This window comes from Pelophylax lessonae (genome assembly GCF_965119305.1).
Source record: "Pelophylax lessonae genome assembly, chromosome: 10".
NCBI classification, from domain to species: domain Eukaryota; kingdom Metazoa; phylum Chordata; class Amphibia; order Anura; family Ranidae; genus Pelophylax; species Pelophylax lessonae.
This window is the reverse complement of record NC_138777.1, coordinates 206,278,578-206,301,818: the sequence shown is the minus strand read 5'-3', so window position 1 is coordinate 206,301,818 and position 23,241 is coordinate 206,278,578. Positions and strand designations below refer to the sequence as shown.

The following is a 23,241-nucleotide window of genomic DNA, read 5'->3' as shown; positions in this document are numbered from 1 at the left end:
CGCCGCAGGTCGCCTCCCATAGGGAAGCTACGGACCCGTTCTAATAGGATCGACACAAGTCGCTCTGACCTAGAAAAAGGGTCCGGAGCTTCTTTGGGGCGACCAGGAGGCGACCGCCATAGACTTCAATGTTATGAAGTCCGTGGCGGCCGCTCCGAGGTCGCGGCGCGCTGCTCGCACCGCTACCTCGGAGGTCGCCACCCGAAGTAGCGTCGCGGTAGTGTGAACCGGCGCTTATAGCTCTGACATAAACCGCAGTGCTGTACAGATAACACTGAACCATTCCGATCAGTCTGTGTACCAGAGGAGCTTACACTTTAATGTCCCCCCACAGTCACACACTGTTATTTTTATACCTCTGACATATACCGCAGCGCTGTATAGACTCCTATTAGGGTTCTGCAGCAACGACACCCCAACACTCCTTCTCAATGCTTAGGCATGGCTCTCCGCTGCATTGTGGAAAATGCTGAATGCACATTTTTATTAATAATAATGTATTCCTAACCCTCCCCCCCCCCCCACCCCCTAGTACTGGAGACGACGAGCTACGTGGCAATCTAGGCTTTATGGACCAAGTGGCAGCCCTCCATTGGGTGCAGGAGAACATCGCTGATTTCGGGGGTGATCGGCACTCTGTCACCATATTCGGGGAGTCGGCTGGAGGAGTCAGCGTCTCAGCTTTGGTAAGATCCAACTTGCCGACTAATCGAGGACCAGCCAAGCAATTTAATTATACTTTAGATGACACTGTTCCCAGGGGCTTCCAATGCTGTCCTCCTGAAGAAAATGCTAATTCTCTGGCTGAGTCACACTTACTGTGAATATATTACTGACATTTAATACAGCAATAGTATCACCTACACCTTTGTTCATTAACCAGTCCTCATTGATGACACGTACGTCGTCAGGTTGAAGGGGTTATAAAGGGATGATACCTGCAGCCACAGGCATCATTCCATTATCTTTTTTCCAGCTGCCGATTGGCTTTAATGTAAAAGCGATCCTAGCCGCTAATTAGCTACTGGATCGTTTTTTTACAGGTGGCAGAAAGGGGTTCCCCTGCCACCTTCCGTGACTCTCCCATCCCATCGGGGAGTTTGGGACTGAAGCTGGCTGACCATAGAGATGGCCGAGGACTGGAACGCCCCCAATTATCTCTATGGTCTAAGAAACCAGAAGCTACCAGTCTTTGGTCCATTTCGGTTTTGGCTAATATAAACAAGCTGTTAGCGACCTGTCAAAAAATTTACTTTGGTACGTTTTTACTGAAATTTTGCATTTTGTGGACCTTTGCGGTAATATCGTGTGATATCAAAAATTTAAAAATATCAGAAAATATATGTTTGGGGGGTTTTATGTAATCTTTAGGCCGAATAAAGAAAACCAAAACGGCAGAAGAGAGATCTGGAGTTTATAGACCTCAGATCTCTCAATAAAGAGTACCTGTCACTGCCCGTGCTATCACAACGGATGTTGTTCATATCGTCTGATAGTAATAAGAGACAGTGTAAAAAAAAAAAAAAAATAAAAACATTTTTAAAGCGACCCCCCCCCCCCCATATTCTCGCGCATTGGTGCCACATGCATATGTAAACATGTGAGGCATTGCCGCAATTTTCAAAGCAAGAGCAATAATTCTAGTACTAACCCTTCTGTGTAGATCTAAAGTGGTAACCTGTAAAGGGGGCGCGCAGCGTGGCGATTGAGGATGAAGCGTGTCCCTTGGGACACAGCCCATCTCCGATGAGAGTAAAGAGCCAATAAAAAGGGTTCTTTTCACGTGACCTTGTGGACGCCCCAGGGGCACGCAGCCCAGCGATCGGGGATGAGGCGTGTAACTCTGACACAGCCCATCCCTGATCAGGGTAAAGAGTCAATGAAAAGGGCTCTTTACCACGTGACCGGCTGTGTCCAATTACACCTTTTTACATGTACTGTCCTTGAGCATGCCGTTTGTGCATGCCCCCAGGGGCACGCAGCCTAGCGATCGGGGATGAGGCGTGTCACTCTGACACAGCCCATCCCTGATCAGGGTAAAGAGCCAATGAAATTGGTTTTTTACCACGTGACCGGCTGTGTCCAATCACACCTTGTTACATGCACTGTCCTTGAGCATGCCGCTTGTGCACGCCCCCCAGGGGCACGCAGCCCGGCGATCGGGGATGAGGCATATAACTCTGACACAGCCCATCCCTGATCAGAGTAAAGAGCCAATGAAATTGGTTCTTTACCATGTGACCGGCTGTGTCCAATCACACCTTGTTACATGCACTGTCCTTGAGCATGCCGCTTGTGCACGCCCCCCAGGGGCACGCAGCCCGGCGATCGGGGATGAGGCCTGTCACGCTGACACAGCCCATCCCCGATCAGGGTAAAGAGCCAATAAAAGGGGCTGTTTACCACGTGACTGGCTGTGTCCAATCACAGCTGGTTACATGCACTGTCCTTGTGCATGCTGCTCGTGCATGCCCACAGGGGCACGCAGCCCGGCGATCAGAGATGAGGCATGTCACTCTGTTACAGCCCATCCCTGATCAGGGTAAAGAGCCAATGAAATTGGTTCTTTACTACGTGACCGGCTGTATCCAATCACACCGTGTTACATGCACTGTCCTTAAGCATGCCGCTTGTGCACGCCCCTAGGGGCACGCAGCCCGGCGATCGGGGATGAGGCCTGTCTCGCTGACACAGCCCATCCCTGATTAGGGTAAAGAGCCAATGAAAATGGTTCTTTACCACATGACTGGCTGTGTCCAATCACAGCCGGTCACAAATGTCAGCAAACCGTGGTAACTAGCTGTTACCAGGTTCTCCTCCTCACACGCCGATCCTGTGTGAGGAGGAGATTGCGGTAACAGCTAGTTACTGCTTACAGTGTAAAGTAAAACACACAGAATGCCCAGTAATAAAGACTACCTGTCACCAGCCCTTTAGAGTACCTGTTACCAGCTCATCGGAGTGCCCGAGTACCTATCTCAAGCCCAGAGTACCTGAATACCTATCTGCAGCACATCTGAGTACCCGAGTACCTGTCTTCAGCCCATTGGAGTACCCGAGTACCTGTCTCCAGCCCATCTAAGTACCTGAGTACCTGTCTCCAGCCCATCTGAGTACCCGAGTACCTGTCTCCAGCCCATCTGAGTATCCGAGTACCTGTCTCCAGCCCATTAGAGTACCTGAGTACCTGTCTTCAATCCAGAGTACTCAAGTACCTATCTGTAGCCGATCAGAATATCCGAGTACTTGTCTTCAGCCCAGAGTACCCGAGTACCTGTCTCCTGCCCATCAGAGTACCTGAGTACCTGTCTCCTGCCCATCAGAGTACCTAAGTACCTGTGTCCAGCCCAGAGTACCCAAGTCCTTATCTGCAGCCCATCAGAGTACCTGAGTTCCTGTCTTCAGCCCAGCAGAGTTCCCGAGTACCTGTCTTCAGCCCAGAGTACCTGAATGCCTGTTTCTAGCCCTTCAAAGTAACATAGTACCTCTTTGTAGCCCTTCAGAGTAACGGAGTACTCTGAAGGGCTACAGAAGGTGACGGCTTCGAGCTTCCCGACATCTTCCCAGAGCCCCGGCAGGAAATTAAAGTTTTAGGCATCAAATTTGGTCCCGGCGATTACGGCCTTGCAAATTGGGAAAGCAGGCTACAAGATGGTGATGCCAAGGTTGCCAGCTGGAAGGAATGGAAACTCTCTTACAGGGAAAGGATTGACCTGATTCAAATTTACCCGATCCCGGTAATTCTGTATGTCAGCTTTGTCTGTGTTTTGCCAGTGTCTCTCTATGCGAAGATCTACACCCGTTTCTTCCAGCTGTTACGGGGGAACAAACTGAACCTCATTAAGAGGTCTGTATCCTACCTTCCCAGGCGGATGGGTGGCCTAGGTATGGTCAACCCAGTGGTATTTTTTTCTCTGATGTTTTTGAAACATAATTTTGGTAACATGCTGGCAGAGGAACCACCTGGGTGGGTTGGTATTTTTCAGTTCTGGTTTAGGCCTTTTCTGCAAAGCTGGGAGAATGATGGGCCAGTGAAAAGCCTGAGGGACCGACATGGTAAGCTTCCGGGTTATGTTGCTCCATGCCTGAAAATGCTTTAGCAGTGGCGAGTGACAGCAGAGGAAATGAAGTCTCTGAGATCTCTGTGGGGGTAAAAAATACCTGGAAGGGTTAACCAGATACATTACCAAGCACATATGGACTTACAGGAGAAAATATATCTGATGACAGGTCCACTTTTAGCACTTTTGAGTCACAGACCCAAAACATATATCCTGTAAATGAGTGTCATAAAAGTGTCAGCAAGCAGTGTAAGCACCTAAATGTGACCTGCTTTCTCGTTCAATACTGTCCAAAAATGCAGATTTTTCTATATTGTTCTTACTGAAGAATACGCGGCGCTCATTTACACGGCTGTGTGCATAGGCACATTAGAATGAATGGGCTCTATTTTAGCTCATAAAAAAAAAAAAAAAAGCTGTACTGAGCATTTTTAACCACTTTACCACTGGAGGATTTTGCTGTCTTACGTCTGGGCCACTTTTTGCGATTCGGCGCTGTGCGACTTTAACTGACAATTTCATGGTCGTGCGATGCCGTACCCAAACGAAATTTACGTCCTTTTTTCCCCCATAAACAGAGCTTTCTTTTGGTGGTATTTGATCAGCTGTGCGATTTTTACTTTTTGCGCTATAAACAAAAAAAGAGCGTTTATTTTGAAAAAATAACAATATTTTAAACATTTTTTTATATGAAATTCCCCCCCAAAAAATTTAAAAATCTAAATTTTTTTAAATTTTTGGCCAATTTGTTTTCTGCTACCTATGTTTGGTAAAAAAAATCACAATAAGCGTATTTTGATTGGTTTGCGCAAAAGTTATTGCGTTTACTAACTAAGGGAAAGATTTTTGTCATTTTTGGAGTTTTTTTTTTAACGAGTAATGGCGGCGATCTGCGATTTTTTTTTGCGGGACTGCGACATTGCGGCGGACAGATCGGACCCTTGACTGACATTTTTGACACTTTTGGGGTTACCAGTGACATTACTACAGTAATCAGTGCTATAAATATGCACTGTTACTGTAAAAATGACACTGGCAGGGAAGGGGTTAATTTTATTGGAGAGGGAGGGGTTAATGTATGCCTGGTGCTTACTAAGGTGTGTGGGGGGGAGGTGACTGAGTGACAAAGGGACAGATCGCATGTTCAGCTATGCTGAACCCTGCAATCTGTCACTGTTTGTCACTTAGGAGATCTGCCCGCTCTGTTTACACAAGCGGGCGGATCTCCAAACTCGATTCCCCGACAATCGGGGAAGAGCAGCGGCGATCACCGCCGCTCCGCCCCTGGCCCGACTCCCGCTGTGACTGAATACAGCGGGAGCGCGCCTCCGGCGATGCGCGAGCGCCGCCTACAGGGGGAGGAGTCCAGCGACGTAGGTCTACGTCGCTGGACGGAATCGAGCCACTTTGCCGCAGTACAGTCCCAGTGACTGGTCGGCAAGTGGTTAAGCAGCAGTGTGCAAGAGGCCTTATTGAGTTATAAAACAGCCATAAAGCAAGTTACAAAACAAAAACAGAAGTAGAAATACTGTTATTGTTACAGAAGTATTATAAATGTTATACTGTATAGTGAAGTTTGCACAAAAGGAAGGAACAAAAGAAAAAGGTAGAATTATTAATATGATATTCTGAGATATTAAGATTTTGAGAAGGTATTCAGAACATGGCTGTGGGGGGAAAAAAAAAGGAAAAGGAAGAAGTCAGTAGGGTGTGGGTAGGGTAAAGTGGGTAAAGGAGAGGGCATCGAGAATAGAACTTGTACCACAAAAGTTAATACAAAGTAAATAAAATATAAATCTTAACTACCAAGCATTCAGAACCTGTTCCTCAAAACCCAGTGATAGGCCATGTTTAATCCAAGGGTCCCAGATGCTTATAAAAGTACTAAATTTATCGCAATCCATGGTTTCCAATGTGACCTGCTTTCAGTCTCTTGCAGTTCCTGTACAGCAGAGCTCAGACTGAGAAAGGGAGAAGTTGTACAAAGAGCCAATCGTTTCATGTGCTGACAAAGCAGCATGCTGATAGGAGGAGAAAACAGATTGACCGAGAGATGAGCTTCTCAGTCTAAAGCTTCACATGTATATACTGTATATATTGTATGATAATACCACAGAACAACCACTTCAATAGGCTAATGTGATCCTCTGCGCTTACGGGATGTTTAAAATAGAAATCAATGTAATGCTGCTACTTCAAAATGAAATCATAAGTAAAATAAATTCATCACAGAAAAGCATCAAATGTTTCTATAGAATTTCAGTAGCGCAAGGATGGTGTTACCCTCCTGTCATAAAGTGCATAAATAGCATACACATAAATACGATAAAATAAATAGCGCATAAATTGCAAAAAGTGAAGGACCTTTTAATTGCTGTATTGATACATATTATTTTATCGTATTTATGTGTATGCTATTTATGCACTTTTTGCACTTTATGACAGGAGGGTAACACCATCCTTGCGCTACTGAAATTCTATAGAAACATTTGATGCTTTTCTATGATGAATTTTATTTTACTTATACTGTATATATTATCTTTACCTGTTCTAGGCGCTCTCTCCTATAACAAAAGGACTGTTTCACAAAGCCATCGCTGAGAGCGGTACAGTGTTGATGTCGGGGATGGCGGTCAGTAAGCCGGAGGACCTCAACTCCTACCGTGATGTAAGTCCACCATCACACATTGCCTTGTACAATCATTGTGCAGTGGACAGTATGTATGTCAGAATTATATAAATGGATAATCATAACTAAAGTGTGTGACTGTGGGGGGACATTAGAGTGTAAGCTCCTCAGGTGCATAGACAGATGGGAATGCTTCAGTGTTCTCTGTACGGCACTATGGTATTTGTCAGAGCTATATTAATAGATAACAAAAGTATGTGAGTATGGGGGACATTAGAGTGTAAGCCCCGGTTCACACTAGGGCGACCTGTGAGGCGACCTGGTCGCCTCACAGGTCGCCTCCCATAGGGAAGCTACGGACCCGTTCTAATAGGAGCGACACAAGTCGCTCCAACCTAGAAAAAGGGTCCGGAGCTTCTTTGGGGCGACCAGGAGACAATGTTATGAAGTCTGTGGCGGCCGCTCCGAGGTCGCGGCGCGCTGCTCGCACCGCGATCTCGGAGGTCGCCCCTGAAAGTAGCGTCGCGCCAGTGTGAACCGGCGCTTAATGTTTGTTTATTGAAAATCTTACAAACATGCAACTAACTAATAAAAACATATTTCCATATATACAGAAAAAACAATTATATATAAACAAACAAAAATAGAAAGCAAAACATAAACAAAACTAGATATACAAACCAAGACATATGTTAATATTATTATTATTAATATAATGCACAACAAAGCCCTAATCTCCACCTAAGCACATCCTCCAGCTAAGAAACGATTACATATTTATCCCATGCATGCAGCCTTTTTCCAAAAATCTGATCCTATAAAAATCTAGGGGGCGTGAAAGGACAGAAAGAAAAGCCACACACCCAGAGACTGACAGACAGCAGCTATGGGTACCTGACATTCCTCCATGCCATTGTCCAGGCCCCCGGACTCCTGCTGTCCTTCTCAAGACCCAGAATCTTCTTTTTTCTGAGTGGAAACCTGACAAAATGCATTCCACGTGAAGTAATGGACTACTAAACTAACTAGAAAAAGTGTCCCAAAATCAAAATCCTCCCACCTGCTTACAGACTTCTATATTGAAGGGGCACTGAAGCAAGAAATGGTCCATCATCTCCTTTACTCCACCACACTCAACTCTTGGTCAACCACAGTTCTCCAAAGAGCGATGCTTCAAGTTTCCCTTCACATAAATTCTGCCATGGAATGAGCGTCAGGCCAAATCCCGAAACATGGATTTGTTTCCAGATTAATCAAATGCAGATGATGGGCATTAGGTTGTAACTTTTTGTTTATTATATAAAACATAATAAAAACATATTTACATATATATACAAAAAATAATATATATATACATAAATAAGCAAAAACAAACAAGCTTACATCAGCAAATAACATAAAATAAATTTCTTTTTTTTCCTGAAAATAACAGAAATAGAACTATATACAAAGGAACATAATTTTATTATCCGTAAGCTACTAAAGGATGCAAAACCAACCCCACTTCAACCTAAACACACCCTCAGGCTAAGCGATTACACATTTAACTGATCAATTAAACTGATTCATTAAAAATCTGATCATAACAAAATCTAGGGGACGTGAAAGGACCGAATGAAAAGCCGTACACCCAGAGACTGACAGACAGCAACTACGGGACCTGACATTCCTCCACGCCTTTGTCCAGGCCTCCGGCCACCACCTGTTCCTCCCAAGACCCCGAATCTTGCGAACCTCACCTAGAATGTTGTACACCACCACCTCGACAGGAAGGATTTTTTTCCGAATTGAAGCCTGACATTGTCCATTCTATGTGAAGTAACGCACTATTAAACTAGCTAGAGAAAGTGTCTCAAAATCAAAATCCCAGTGAGTCTCAAAAGACTCATGCGACCACTCAACATAACACAAGCTGGAAAAGAAAGGGATACCCAAAGCTCCACCCACCTGCATACAGACTTTTATAATGAAGGGACACTGAAGCAAGAAATGGTCCATCGTCTCCTCTACCCCACCACACTCTTTGACAACCACGGTTCTCTACAGAGCGATGCTTCAAGTTGCCCTTCACATAGAGTCTGCCATGGAATGAGCGCCAGGCCACATCCCGAAACTTTGAAGGGATTTTTTCCAAATAAATCAAACACAGTAAATTTTTGTTTATTAAAAATCTTACAAACATACAACATAATAAAAACATTTACATATATAAAAAAAAAAAATGAATATATTCATAAATAGGCAAAAACAAACAAGCTTACATCAGCAAATAACAAAAAAATAAAATGTCTTTTTTTTTTTTTCAAAAATAACATAAATGGAACTATATACAAAGGAACATAATTTTATTATTGGTTAGCTACTAAAGGATGCAAAACCAACCCTACTTCAACCTAAACACACCCTAAGGCTAAGAAACGATTACATATTCAACCCATGCATGAAGTCTTTTTCTCAAAAAATCTGATCATAACAAAATCTAGGGGGCGTGAAAGGACAGAAAGAAAAGCCACACACACAGACACTGACAGACAGCAGCTACGGGTACCTGACATTCCTCCGCGTCTTTGTCCAGGCCCCTGGTTGCCACCTGTCCCTCTCAAGACCCTGAATCTTCCCAATCTCACCCAGAATGTTGTGCACCACCACCTCGAAAGGAAGGACTTTTTTTCCAAGTGGAAACCTGACACCGTGCATTCCACGTGAAGTACCGGACTATTTAACTAACTAGAAAAAGTGTCTCTAAATTAAAATCCAAGTGAGTCTCAAAAGACCCGTAGGACCACTCAACATAACACAAGCTGTAAAGCAGGGGTGTCCAAACTTTTTTCAAAGAGGGCCAGATTTGATGAAGTGAACTTGCGTGAGGGCCGACCATTTTACCTGACATTCTTTGGACCGTTAAAATTAAATGCAAACTAACTATTTTATGCAAAGTTTATTGCAAAAGGCATACTTTTCATTTCATCACATGGATGACAAATCTAAACAGGTGTTAAATCACTCTGCCTTTCATATCTGAAGGCCAGATGGAAAAAAAATCCAGGAAGCTGAAATATATGTCAGGAACATTGTGAAGTATATTACATATTATTGGTAATAAAGGTTGTCTGTCAACTTTTAAGTTAAAAAAAAAATTTGAACAGCAACATAACACCTGTTGTGTTCAAATATATTGATAACTGATTTAGACCAACTGACCTTAACTGAGATTTTACAATGTATTCATCTCAATTCGGAGCATACGTGTTCCCTAATCTGTCACACAAGGGTTAACCACATATAAGCGCTATATGAACCCACCGATGATGATTAATGATGGCAGCAAAAAAAGTCATGAATGATGCCAATGTATTTTTCCAAATTATTTGAGGGGCCGTATTAAAGCAGCCCGGGGGCCGCAATTGGCCCGCGGGCCGGACTTTGGACATGCCTGTTGTAAAGGAAAGGGACACCCAGAGCCCCACCCACCCATTTATAGATTTCAATATTGAAGTGGCACTGAAGCAAGAAATGGTCCATCGTCTCCTCCACCCCACCACACTCCACTCTTTGACAACCACAGTTCTCTACAGAGCGATGCTTTAAGTTGCCCTTCACATATAGTCTGCCACGGAACGAGCACTAGGCCAAACCACAAAACTTTAAAGGGATTTTCTCCAGATTAATCAAACGCAGATGCAGGGCATTTAAGTGTAAGCTCCTCTGGTGCAGAGATGGATGGGAATAGCTTGGTGTTTGTTGTACAGCACTATGGAATAAGCCAGAGCTATATAAATATATATTAATAATAGTGTGTGATTGTGAGGGTACTTTAAAATGTAAGCTCCTCTGTTGCGGAGACTGGTGGGACTGGTTAGGTGTTCTCTGTACAGCACTGTGGTATATGTTAGAGCTATATAAATGTATAAAAATAGTGTGTGACTGTAGGGGGACATTAGAGTGTAAGCTCCTCTGTTGCAGAGACTGATGGGAATGGTTAGGTGTTCTCTGTACAGCTCTGTAGTATATGTCAGAGCTATATAAATGGATAATAATAGCACGTGACTGTGAGGAAACATTACAGTGTAAGCTCCTCTGATGCTGAGACTGGTGGGAATAGATGGGTGTTCTCTGTACAGCACTGTGGTATATGTCAGAGCAATATAAATGTATAATAATAGTGTGTGACTATGGGGGAACATTAGAGTGTAAGCTCCTCTGGTGCAGAGACTGATGGGAATACCTTGGTGGTTGCTGTACAGCACTATGGAACATGTCAGAGCTATATAAATTAACAGCAAATTTTTTATTATTATTATTATTATTATTATCTTTCACACACAACAGGTTCACTTTAGCAGCAGTTTTTGGTCTCAATTCTTCAACTCAATTTTTGTTTTTTTGTTTTTTACAAAAGTTTTTTACTGATGAGATTTCTGTTTGGGTTTTTTGTGTCCTCCCTGTAGGTGGTGTCGGAGGTCTCCAGCTGTGACGTGTCCTCGGTGGTGGAGTGCCTCATGCTGAAGTCAGAGAAGGAGATCGTGTCTGCTACTGAAAAGCTGGTACGTCATATTCCAGGATAGACTAAGAGCCACCAGAACTCCTGGCATAAAGACAACATACCAATGTATTTTTTTTTTCCTTTATGCCTCATTGGATGTTTTTAATGTGGCTGCTAGGAGCATAAGGCATTTTTTATTTGCCTCCAAATGCCCCTCCATGTTAGTCTATGTGTCAATGCACACATAGGCGTTTAGAGCAGGGAACCTCAAACTACGGCCCTCCAGCTGTTGCAGAACAACACATCCCACGAGGCATTGTAAAACTCTTACATTCCCAGACATGACTAGGCATGATGGGAATTGTAGTTCCTGAACAACTGGAGGGCCATAGTTTGAAGACCCCTGGTTTAGAGGCAGATAGATTAGAAGGCATTGTCCAGACAAATTCCTTGAGCCAGTGAGTGATCGGTGCTCTGGCATATGGTGTCAACCTAACAAGCCAAAGCAGATATCGCTGCTCCAGGTGGATCTATAGGGCTGAAAGTAAATGACCTCCTGCTGGGGTGCACGCCCTGCCACTGCTGCAGACACCATGAACAAATAAATGAGGGATGGCTGCACTTCCCATAGGATGCAATGAAGGTTTTTTGAAGAAATTCAAAAAACACAAGCACAGAATGTTACAGGCAAAATGCAGGGGACAAAAGGATGACGCGTTTCACACGACTATGCATGCTTTTTCAAAACCATAAAGATTCAAACTGAAGCAAAAATGATATAAAGTTCACATATCGTAATTATCCAATTGTCAGCAACTAGTTGTAGGTGAAATGCCTCAGTGTTTGAATGTTCCCATTCTCTTCCATTTCTTGTTCTCTTTAAGAACACACACTGATTTCTAGTAAAAAACAAAAAATGTAACAGAACCTTGCTCCCTGTATGAATACAAGCTGCAAGGATGTTACAATAATAAAAAAACAACAAAATATATGTATATATATATATATATAAAATTGTCAACAATCATAATTAGTGTGTGTTAATCAAAGGAAAATACTTTAAAACTAACCTAACAGTATAAGAGGAAAAGTGGAAAGCTGGCAACTCGTACATCCAAATATGCTGATTTTAATAATGGAGGTGGAGTACAGAAGATACAGAGGCTTACGCATTTCGGCACATCACCTTACTCATAGCCAGTTTAGAGGCAGAAAAAACATTGCCCATGCCAGCGCATCCAGGAACAGCAGCGTTTAGGCAGAAAAAAAAATGCTTGACACCTGTAAATGTGTGTAGGTTGACCAAAAAATTCTACTTATTAACCACTTGCTGCTCATTTGCCCGGGAACGACGGCTGTAGGCAAAGCGACGTACCCATACATCGCTGCCTACTTCCAGGTTCCCCCGGGCCTGGCTCCCGCTATGACTCTCATCCCTGCAAACCCGGGATGAGAAACGAAGAGATCTATTAGTGAAAGCAGTACACTGTACACACAATACACATTGTTAGGTACACTTTTAACTGCTTGATCCCCCTAGATCAGGGCTGTCAAACTCAATTTCAACGCGGGCCGCATCAGCATTATGGTTTCCCTCAAAGGGCCAGTTATATCTGTAAGATTAGATGTCCAGAGTACCCTACACCCCCTTACACCCTTACATGAGATGTCAAGAGCCCCCCACCATCAGAAGTCAAGCGTCACCCACCCTTCCTTACATCACAATGCACCTCCTTACCTTGCCAAGAAGAAGATTCAGGTGGATTTGGGAAGAAGAAAGTACAGGGTCTGGAGGAGGACCAGAGGAGGGCTGAAGTCAGCTTCCAGAGCCTGCTAAATGCTGAGTCCAGGGGAGGCAGAGACAAGGTTGTCTTGTGGCTGCACAGAGAGGTGCAGAATCTGTAGGAGGAGTTCTGCCCTCCTCTATGCTGTGGACTACTGAGAAGGGGGGGGCAACAACGAGTCTTTCTGCAGCTGCACAGAGAGGCGCTGGAACTTGCAAAGGAGTTCTGTCCTCTCTGTTGCCGACTACTGAGACAAAGTGGGGGCAGAGACAATGGGGGTGCTGCAGATGCAGGAGAGGTGCGAGGGCCACATGAAATGGCCTGGGGGGCTGCATTTGGCCCGCGGGCCTTTTGTTTGACACCTGTACCCTAGATGGTAGCCCCTTCCCAGCCAGTGTCATTAGTATAGTGACAGTATAATGTATTATCACTGATCACTGCACCAAGCGATGGCATGTTATATAATGCTTCTGATATAATGCTCCCCACCCCCCCCACACACACCTGTACTCAATCAGTGTCCACCATCAAGTGGATATAGGAGGAGTCCCCTGTAGTGCATTTGCACATCCTTCCCAGCAAGGAGTATTATCTCCAAGGGTTAGGCTGGATTCATCTCTTTTTCATGGATAGTGTAGGACCCACTGATAATGGGGTACTTTGACGCAGTAGTGGGCTTGAGCACGATTTGGCCATATGGTGGGACCAAACCCCCATTTTTATTTATGGATTGTCTTCAGATTTGGTAGTTATTTCTTTTGCATTTGCGCGCTATTCTTTTTTAATATAGGTATCCTCAGCTACTTGTGTGTCCTTTCTCGCTGGTCTCGCTTGTGCATTGCCACCAGGTGAAATGAGAGGAGAATTTTTCTCATATTGTGCCAAATGCAAAACCGCCAATATCACAGCAAAATCAAGTTTTCCATGATCTCATACAGTGACAGACGACGATGATTGCTCGGGGGAAAAGTTGATGGATGGTGCTGGATCCCTGAGCTTTCTGTATTAATCTATATTCTTGTTATCATATGGCTTGGCGTATATAGAGAGGATCTGAATATTGGGTTGGTGGGTTCTACACACCAAAGGGCTTCCATGGTCACATTGGGCAGTGAGAAGGATGAGTGACCCTTGAAGTGAAGTGTCACACCTACATAAGGAATTCCAAAAAAAAATAAACCAGTGCGTTTCAGGGGCTGTGACTCCACCCTCTTCATCAGGGCTGAAGGAAATGTAACCATGTAGTCAGCAGTCAAGTGTTATTGAAGTGTTCTGAATCTGTACAGTATCCATCACCTCTTTCTATCTCTTCAGGGATTCTTGCCATTGCCGATCTGCGTGGACGGCCTCTTCCTTCCCAAACCAGTGGAGGAGATCCTGGCCAGCAAGGAGAGCAACCGAGTCCCCTTCCTCCTGGGTGTCTGTAACCATGAATTTGGATGGATGCTGCCCGAGGTAAGGTGATCCATATCCCATCCCCCATGAATCATTACCCAGACAGGGACCTGCTATTTACAAGGTCCTAGAGAAAATGTGAACAATGTAACAGAGGCTTCCACAAGACAAGAATTGTGTGTTCACTCTCCCAGTCCACATTGATTATTTTTAATCCAACCTGCTGCTAGCATTAGTAAATAGATAGGAAAGTATATCTTATACAATATATATATATATATATTTTTACATTTCTTCAGTTTGTTCCTGGGTTCTTGCCTAAGCAAATTATGTCATACATCCCAGGAGTCTTCGGGAGGGGGGAGGGGTTTTCTCAGCTATGCACACCTTACTGCATGCATGCTTGACCTAAGAGCAGATGTATTCCAGGATGTACAGTAAATAAGGTCTCACAGTTAACAGTGCATGTCAGAGCACAAACCAAGCCATGAAGTCCAAGGAATTGTCTGTAGAGCTCTGAGACAGGATTGTATCGAGGAACAGATCTGGGGAAGGGTACAGAAAAATTTCTGCAGCATTGAAGGTCCCAATGAGCACAGTGGCCTCCATCATCTTTAAATGAAAGAAGTTTGGAACCACCATGACTCCTCCTAGAGTGGGCCGCCTGGCCAAATTGAGCGATCGGGGAGAAGGGCCTTAGTCAGGGAGGTGACCAAGAACCCGATGGTCACTTTTACAAAGCTTCAGCATTTCTCTGTGGAGAGACGAAAACCTTCCAGAAGAACAACCATCTCTGCAGCACTCCACCAATCAGGCCTGTATGGTAGAGTGGCCAGACGGAAGCCACTCCTCAGTAAAAGGCACATAACAGTCCACCTGGAGTTTGTCAAAAGGCACCTGAAGGACTCTCACACCAATGCAAATGTTCTCTGGTCTGATGAAACTGAGATTGAACTCTTTGGTCTGAATACAAAGCGTCATGTCTAGGGGAACCAGGCACCGCTCATCACCTTGCCAATACCATCCCTACAGTGAAGCATGGTGGTGGCAGCATCATGCTCTGGGGAAACTGAGAAACTAGTCAGGATCGAGGGAAAGATGGATGCAGCAATGAACAGAGACATCCTTGATGAAAAACTGCTCCAGAGTGCTCTGGACCTCAGACTGGGGCGAAGGTTCATCTTCCAACAGGACAAAGACCCTAAGCACACAGCCAAGATAACAAAGGAGTGGCTACGGGACAACTCTGTGAATGTCCCTGGCCCAGCCAGAGCCCAGACTTGAACCTGATTGAACATCTCTGGAGAGATCTGAAAATGGCTGTGCACCGACGCTCCCCATCCAACCTGATGGATCTTGAGTGGTCCTTTAAAGAAGAATGGGAGAAACTGCCCAAAAATAGGTGTGCCAAGCTTGTAGCATCATACTCACAAAAGACTTGAGGCTGTAATTGGTGCCAAAGGTGCTTCACCAAAGTAATGAGCAAAGGCTGTGATACTTATGTACATGGGATTTTTTCATTTTTATTTTTAATAAATTTGCAAAGATTTATAAAAAATGTATTTAACGGTGTCATTATGGGGAATTGTTTGTAGAATTTTGAGGAAAGTAATGAATTTAATCCATTTTGGAATAAGGCTGTAACATAGCAAAATGTGGAAAAAGTGAAATGCTGTGAATACTTTCCGGATGCACTGTATAAGAACATCAAACAAAACAAGAAGAATGAGCTGAATACTTAGGGCTCTTTCACACGGGCGATCCGATCAGATCCGCCTGTCAGTTTTTTAGGCGGATCTGATCGGATCCTCCATGCAGCTCTATGGGGCAGCGGATGTCAGCGGAGACACCTCAGCTGACACCCGCTGCCATCCGCATCCGATCCTGTGCGTGAAATCTGGACGGATGGAAACCCTATTTTTCCATCCGTTCAGTAATCGGATCGGATCGGATCTGATGAGAGCGGACAGGCGGTCCGCTCTCATCAGATCTTCCATAGAGGGCAGCCGGGGCTGAGACACCTCCCTCTCCGCTCTGCAAGCGGAGACGGAGCTGTCATCCGCCGGCTCAGCGGGGATCGCGGATCGATCCCCGCGGAGCAACACGGATCCGCCTACGGAGGCGGACCGTGTGAAAAAGCCCTTAGGCTTCATTCACCCAGGCATTAGTCCTGCACATGGTTCATGAAAAGATTGGATCTGTTTAGATGCATTTAGACGCGGTTAGCCACGCTTATATCCGTTGTGTTGAAGTGCATTTAGACACATCTACACACATTCAAACGTCTAAACGCATTTACATCTGTATTGCATCAGTACGCATCTAGCTGGACCTGCTGGACTGTACACGTTTATATTTCCTTCCTTCACTTTTATCATGTTTATGTCTTTATTTACTGTATATTCATATTGATATGTTTTTCTAGCCCTGATGAAAGCAGGGTGCTCTGGCTTCGAAATGCATTGGCTGTTTTATGTGATCTTAATGGTGAACCATCAAAGCCATTCTAACTCCTTCCCCATTTTGTTTGCAGTTTCACAGGACAAATAGCTCTGCAAATAGTTTTTTTATAAATCCACTCCAAAATGTATACAGGTTTATTCCAGAGAAAATGCTCCCCCCCTCCCCATGTTCTTCATGGAGGGGGTTATTATCATATGATATGAGTGTGAGTTTTTATGTGTTGGCTTTTGTGGCAGATTTTCAATATGACGGAAATAACGGAAGGAATGAATAGGGAGTTGGTACAGCAGGCGCTCGATAAACTTCACATGCTGGTGAGTTATGGTGGTGGGGTTCATAAAAGTTTAAGGACACAACAACACTATATGTATAAGATGCTCACTTTACCTGTTTATGCCCTGATTTTCTATGTCAATGATTAAATACATTTTTCTTGAGAAAAATAAAGCTTGATGATTAAAATAAAACAATAAAAAAAAGTTTAAGGACACAAAACTCTAAATAATTCTATAACATTGATTTAATTTGTTTGAAATCATTTTATATTTCCAATGTATTTATTTGATTAATTTTTTATTTGTTTCATCACTTATTTGTTTATTTTTAATTTGTTTCCCAATTTAATGTTTTTATTTAGCACACATATTGTAGTGTCATATCATATATAACAAACGATTCAGGTTCGCACTGGGTGGATAATTATCACAGTATTAACAATACATGACATCTACTATATACTGTACATCACATGTCTATTTAAAACCACTTGCCGACCGCAATACGTATATATATATATATATATATATATATATATATATACGTTGCAGTTTGCAAGTGGTTTACCAGGATTATGGTTAAAGATATCAGCCATAACCCAGTATACTTTTGTAGCAATGTTTCCAGGCCTTGGGCCTGAGGTGGGTCTGCCATCAGTATCAGTAACACTTCCAACACATTTAAGTTGTGAACCCAGGTGTGAGAACTGAGACAATGACCATTCCGGCATCTTTGGTTTGTTTTGTTTATTGCAGTTTGGGGATGGGAGAAGGGAATGAATGGGATACTCCTCTGGCTCTTCTAGGCTTAACTGGAACTTTGTACAAAAATTCTCGCTAGCGCTGTCTTGGCGCCAGCTGAATGCCGACTAGCGCTCCCTGACGCTTGCAAATACTGCTTGGCTGAATTAGTGCTGGAACCTCGACTTTAACTTGTTTGTTAACTCAGAAGATCCAGGACTGTAGATCTCCTGACTCCTGACACTCAATTTAGCTCAAAAGTCACTGAACAGCTCCCTTCTACCCTTCACTGGCTGAGGTAGCTCCTTTTCGCTACTTGTGCTGCTGCAACTCTTAACTCTGTACACTGCACACTGTACACATTAGCTCTTCAGGGCCCAACCACTGGTGCCCCCTTTACACTTCAGGGTCCTCTGACTAGGTACCCCCTCTACAGCTAGCTGACTCCTGGGTCCCTGGAACCTTCTCTGGAGTGGTCCCCTCTACATTTGGCAGACCCCTAGGGGCAGTTCACAGTACTCACGACCTTGGCAGGCTTTCCTGGAACTGAACCCCTCTTCTTCCACTGGTCCTCGGCACACCGGATCCCCTCTGCAGCTAAACTCAGCACTCTCTGGATTCCCAGGCAGCCACCCAAACACCTGATTCTCCTGACAGGAGGAGAGACAGCCGTACTCTTTCTCCTGGGACTCTGCTTCCCGCCAAAGACGCTTTTGAAAGCGATCCAAGCGGCTCATGAGCAGCTGAAATGCTCGCCGGTGTTTCTCAGGCTTACCGTTTCCACCAGCATGCCCGAGAAACGATCCGATGGTACCGGTGGCTGGTCACACGGGTGATCAAAGAGTGGATCCGCTTTGATCATCTCTATAGCCTTGGAGGACCGAAATGATGTCATGGGGTTACTTTTGGTCCAGGGTAGAAGTAAATATGTTTTTTTTTTCTTTTTTTAAGCAAAAGATAAAAAAAATGTTTTTTTTTTATCTTTTGCTTTTAAAAGGTAAAAAAGGATAAGGAGGACCTTAAAAATAAAAATAAAAGTGAAAAAAAAATTAAAGGGACAGTGTAAAAATAAAAAGTTAAATAAATAAGAAAAAAAAAATCTATTCAAAAATGCCCCCATCCCTCCGTGCTTGTGCACGCATATATAAATGGTATTCGCACCACACATGTGAGGTATACCTGCAAACTTCAGTGTGAGAGCAATAATTCTAGCGCTAGACCTCCTCTGTAACTCTATACATAGAAAATAAAGAACTGGCCGCACACTGTGGATTCCGTCCATAAAAGTCCTTTATAACATCGCACGGGACAAAACAGCACCAGGAGATGCAGTACAATGGTACAGTTAACGTGTTTCACACTAGGAGTGCTTAATCATAAGTTATAATTAAGCACTCCTAGTGTGAAACACTATAACTGTACCATTGTACTGCATCTCCTGGTGCTGTTCTGTCCCGTGTGATGGAATAAAGGACTTTTATGGACGGAATCCAAAGTGTGTGGCCAGTTCTTGATTTTCTATGCTCATGCGGTGGCGAGCTGGGGTCGGCACCTGGGCCTGGTTCCTGATTGACATCAACACCTCAGCTGTATTTGTTGCATGAAAATCTTCTACAATTGTCCTAATTTGTTGGGGTTTCCAAGGGACATATACTTTCCCTATATTTGCTTGATAGACCTCCATCACCTATTTTTAAGGGCATTTCTACACCAGGTCAGTTACCCGGACTGAAAAACAAGAAACAAAGATGGCTATGTCTCCTTGTCCACTAGGACGCTAAAAAAAACGCATTACTTCACTGTAAAAGTGGGTAGCATCGGATGATATGGCCATCAGTAAAGATGGGACATCAGATACCACTTGTATGCTAAAATCAGATAAAACTAAAATCTTTTTGGCTCCGTGCCAATCTTACAAAAAAAAACTTTTTTGGTCTTGTGTGTTTTTACAAAAACCTGACCAGAGGTTCCCCTCCTTCAATAGAGGACACCCCTAAAATACCACACAAAAACTATAATCAGATAAAAAGTTAATCTGATTTGAAACTTTTGGCTCGGTGCCAACAGGGTCCAATGGTCACACTAATTGCAGTAACCCTTTCTGTACAAAAATAAATTCCATAACTATAACGGGAACGAAGATATTTACTGTTGAACCCTTTTTTTGCAAGTAGCCAATTTTCAAAATTTTGCAGCAGAGCTCCCTTTCACACAGGGACCCATGAGCAAAATGTAAATTCTCTTTATCTATAATTCTATATATAAAAGATAACCTCAAAGTGTCCTGCCAACAACGGCGAACTACGTTTTCCCTGATAAAACTGTTTCTATTACTCTTACTCATCTATTTGTTAAAGCAGCTTTTTCTAAACATATTTTATAGGGGGGGGGGGGGGGGTTTCACCTATATTTTTTTTCTTCTCGTGCTGCTAGACATTTAATTCCCCCACAATGATGTAATGATATGTGTATTATTTTTCAACTCTCTATATTTAGGTGGGATCCAGATAATCTTACCTAGTTGTGTTTTTTTTCCCCATTCTAACACCCGTGTAAGAATTGATGCTTGATGGTATTTTTTAATATCTGGTAGTGCAAGTCCCCCCTCTCTTTTACTTCTACTTAGTGTTGTGTATTTAGTTATAATACTTTTAATAATTATTAATTCAGATTTTTTTATGTTTTTTTGTGTTTATTTAAAGTACGTTTACAATTACAACTTAGAGGGAGTCACTGCATATTGATACAATTAGATCTTCCACTTCCTTTGCAATAATCTTCCTCCAATTAAATATATTATATATCCCAATCCTACTATCCTTCTGAAATGTATTTTTTGAATATTTTATGTTATCTCTATTTCCTCCTTTATCTGCATACAGATCGGATTACCGGATATATTATTTATTTACTGATATTTATTATTTCTATTATTATGTATTTTTATTTATTTTTCTTTATTATGACTATCATTTTTATTATTCATTATATATTATTATTATAGTTGTTGTTGTCATGGTTATTATTTATTATTATTCATGTTATTATTTATTATTATTATTGTTATTCATGTTATTATTTATTGTTTCTATTTATTATTTATTTAATAATAAAAAAAATATATATAAATACAGTGAATGAAAGGGGCGGACCAGGGACAGTCAGGCTGGGGAGGAAAGGGCTAGATGATCCTGGATATCCTCCTATGAGTAAATGGGGCAGATTCTATCTGACTTGCTGCATCTTCGAATGCACATTGTGGGGGTTACAGTTTCATATCCTCCTTCTATGACATCACTGCTCTGATTATAATATTTTTCTATAATTTGTAGAGATTGAGCTCTGACGTGCTTCCGTCTGTCCTGGATAAATACCTCTCTGATGTCAGTGATCCGTTTGCTTTCCGTGACCGTTTCCTGGATCTGTGCGGAGACGCTCTGTTTGTTGTTCCTGCACTCAGAGTTGCCAACTATCACCGCGGTATTGGGGGGTGTAAGGGGGAGGGCTGAATTAATGCAAATTACTCACGTTGTATTCTGGAGCTGATCATAGCACTGGAACACACATGACCAGCCAGGAACATGGATCCCTCTATCACAGAATCTAAATAAAAACACCCTGTGGTCCCCCTCCAAACACAAACCTAAATTATAAACCACATAAATATTTACTTAATATGTAAGGTCTATATTACTAGATTGTAAGGGTATATATATATATGAAGAATTTGATGTGCGAATGCCTCAAACATTTCCCCAGCTGTCACATATTGTGTCTAATATGTGTATTTTCTATAATCATCAGCTCCATCTAGTGCTCACAATGCAGTATTTAGCTGATTTAGGTATTTCAAGAAAATACTGCATTATGGCCACTAGATGGAGCCGATGATTATAAGAAATACACATATTGAGGCATTTGCACAGCAAATGTTTATTTTTGGTTTCGCAGTCTGACAGAAAAGCTAACTTTCCGAATTTAATTCCAGTCTGCTGTAACCCAAAGGCCAGTGAGCAGCAGAGGGATTTCTGGGTGTGTTCAGGACCACATAAGCCATTGTAGACTGTGTGATCAGAGCCAAAGATAAACCCACCCAAAGAGAGAGATAATATTGAGAAAGGAAGCTGGGGACTGGAGGTGTTGCAGGTTCAGTACAAAGAGTTTTAAAGTTCACATTTCAAGCAAAGGTCCACCAGAGAGATTCTAGGTTTACTGACAGCGGAGAAGGTGTATGGGGGGGGGGGGTCTACTTCCATTGGTGAGACTAATTCAGATCATCATATCATGGATGGGATCAGCCAAAATTCAAGATCTACAGAATTCAGTTTCAATTAGAAGAAGGCAACCGCACACACGGTTATGACTAAGCGAACATAGTTTACCCTCCTGTCCCTGGTTTGCCGTTTTTGGATTTTATGGATTTTCAATAAAAGGTTTTTATCATCTACTATCACTCTCAAGTTGGTGTGCGGTTGCCTTCTTCTAATTGTAAATATGAAATTTACCAGCGCCTTCCTTTCCTAAATGAACACAGTGAACTCACTCACTCACTGTGTCCATTCATAACTGAAGCAAAGTAAACTGTGTTTATTATGCTTCCGTTTGTGAATGGACAGGAAGCTGCTCAGCACAGAGCACATCCCATTCATTCACTGCCTTGTGCAGCTAAAGCTGCAGAGAAAGGGATGCGTGTTTGAGCTTTGGGGTGCACCCCCAAATGCAGGGGTTAGCAATCGTTTTCCACTAAAGGGCTCGGATTCAATATATGTGCATGCATGGAGGGCCGCATTCACCTGCTAATAAATGAAGATAACATTACACAGCCCCCGCACCTCTGGACCCCTTTACATTTACACAGCCCCCTGCACCTCTGGACCCCTTTACATTTACACAGCCCCATACCTCTGCCTCCCTTTAAATTACACAGCCCCCTGTACCACTGGACCCATTTACATTTCACAGCCCCCACACCTCTTAATCCCTTTACATTACACAGCCCCCTGCACCTCTGGACCCCTTTTCATTACACAGCCCCCTGCACCTCTGGACCCCTTTACATTACACAGTCCCCCTTGCTGTGCTGGGACAAGGTCATCCAGCGCCCAGGGCAAGGATGCCAAACTGCGCCCCACCTTCCCTTAGGGTAAGGGTCAAGGTGCCCCCCCATCCCTGCAATAAACCATTGCACCCAGGGCAACCTCCCCTCCTGCCCACCCCTTGTCCCGGCCCTGCCCCCCTGCATATTACATAGCCCCCCCTGCACATCACACAGCCCTCCCCTCCCAAGCCTCCCCTGCATATCACACAGCCCTCCCTACACAAACCCCCTGCATATTACACAGCCCTCCCTGCATATTACACAGCCCTCCCTACACACACCCCCTGCATATTACACAGCCCTCCCGCATAT

At 43.4% G+C, this 23,241-nt stretch overlaps 1 protein-coding gene across 3 annotated transcripts in view; it reads left to right on the top strand.

Moving 5' to 3' along the window:
- Window positions 1-23,241, top strand: part of LOC309565292 (fatty acyl-CoA hydrolase precursor, medium chain-like) — a 109,661-nt gene that overhangs the window by 13,346 nt on the left and 73,074 nt on the right. For all 3 annotated transcript variants that reach the window (XM_082270193.1, XM_082270194.1, XM_082270192.1), the window contains exons 5-10: window positions 533-686; window positions 6,616-6,729; window positions 11,139-11,234; window positions 14,272-14,412; window positions 17,052-17,129; window positions 21,164-21,311. In XM_082270193.1, coding sequence (XP_082126319.1) covers window positions 533-686; window positions 6,616-6,729; window positions 11,139-11,234; window positions 14,272-14,412; window positions 17,052-17,129; window positions 21,164-21,311 — 731 coding nt within the window. The remainder of the gene's footprint in view (window positions 1-532; window positions 687-6,615; window positions 6,730-11,138; window positions 11,235-14,271; window positions 14,413-17,051; window positions 17,130-21,163; window positions 21,312-23,241) is intronic.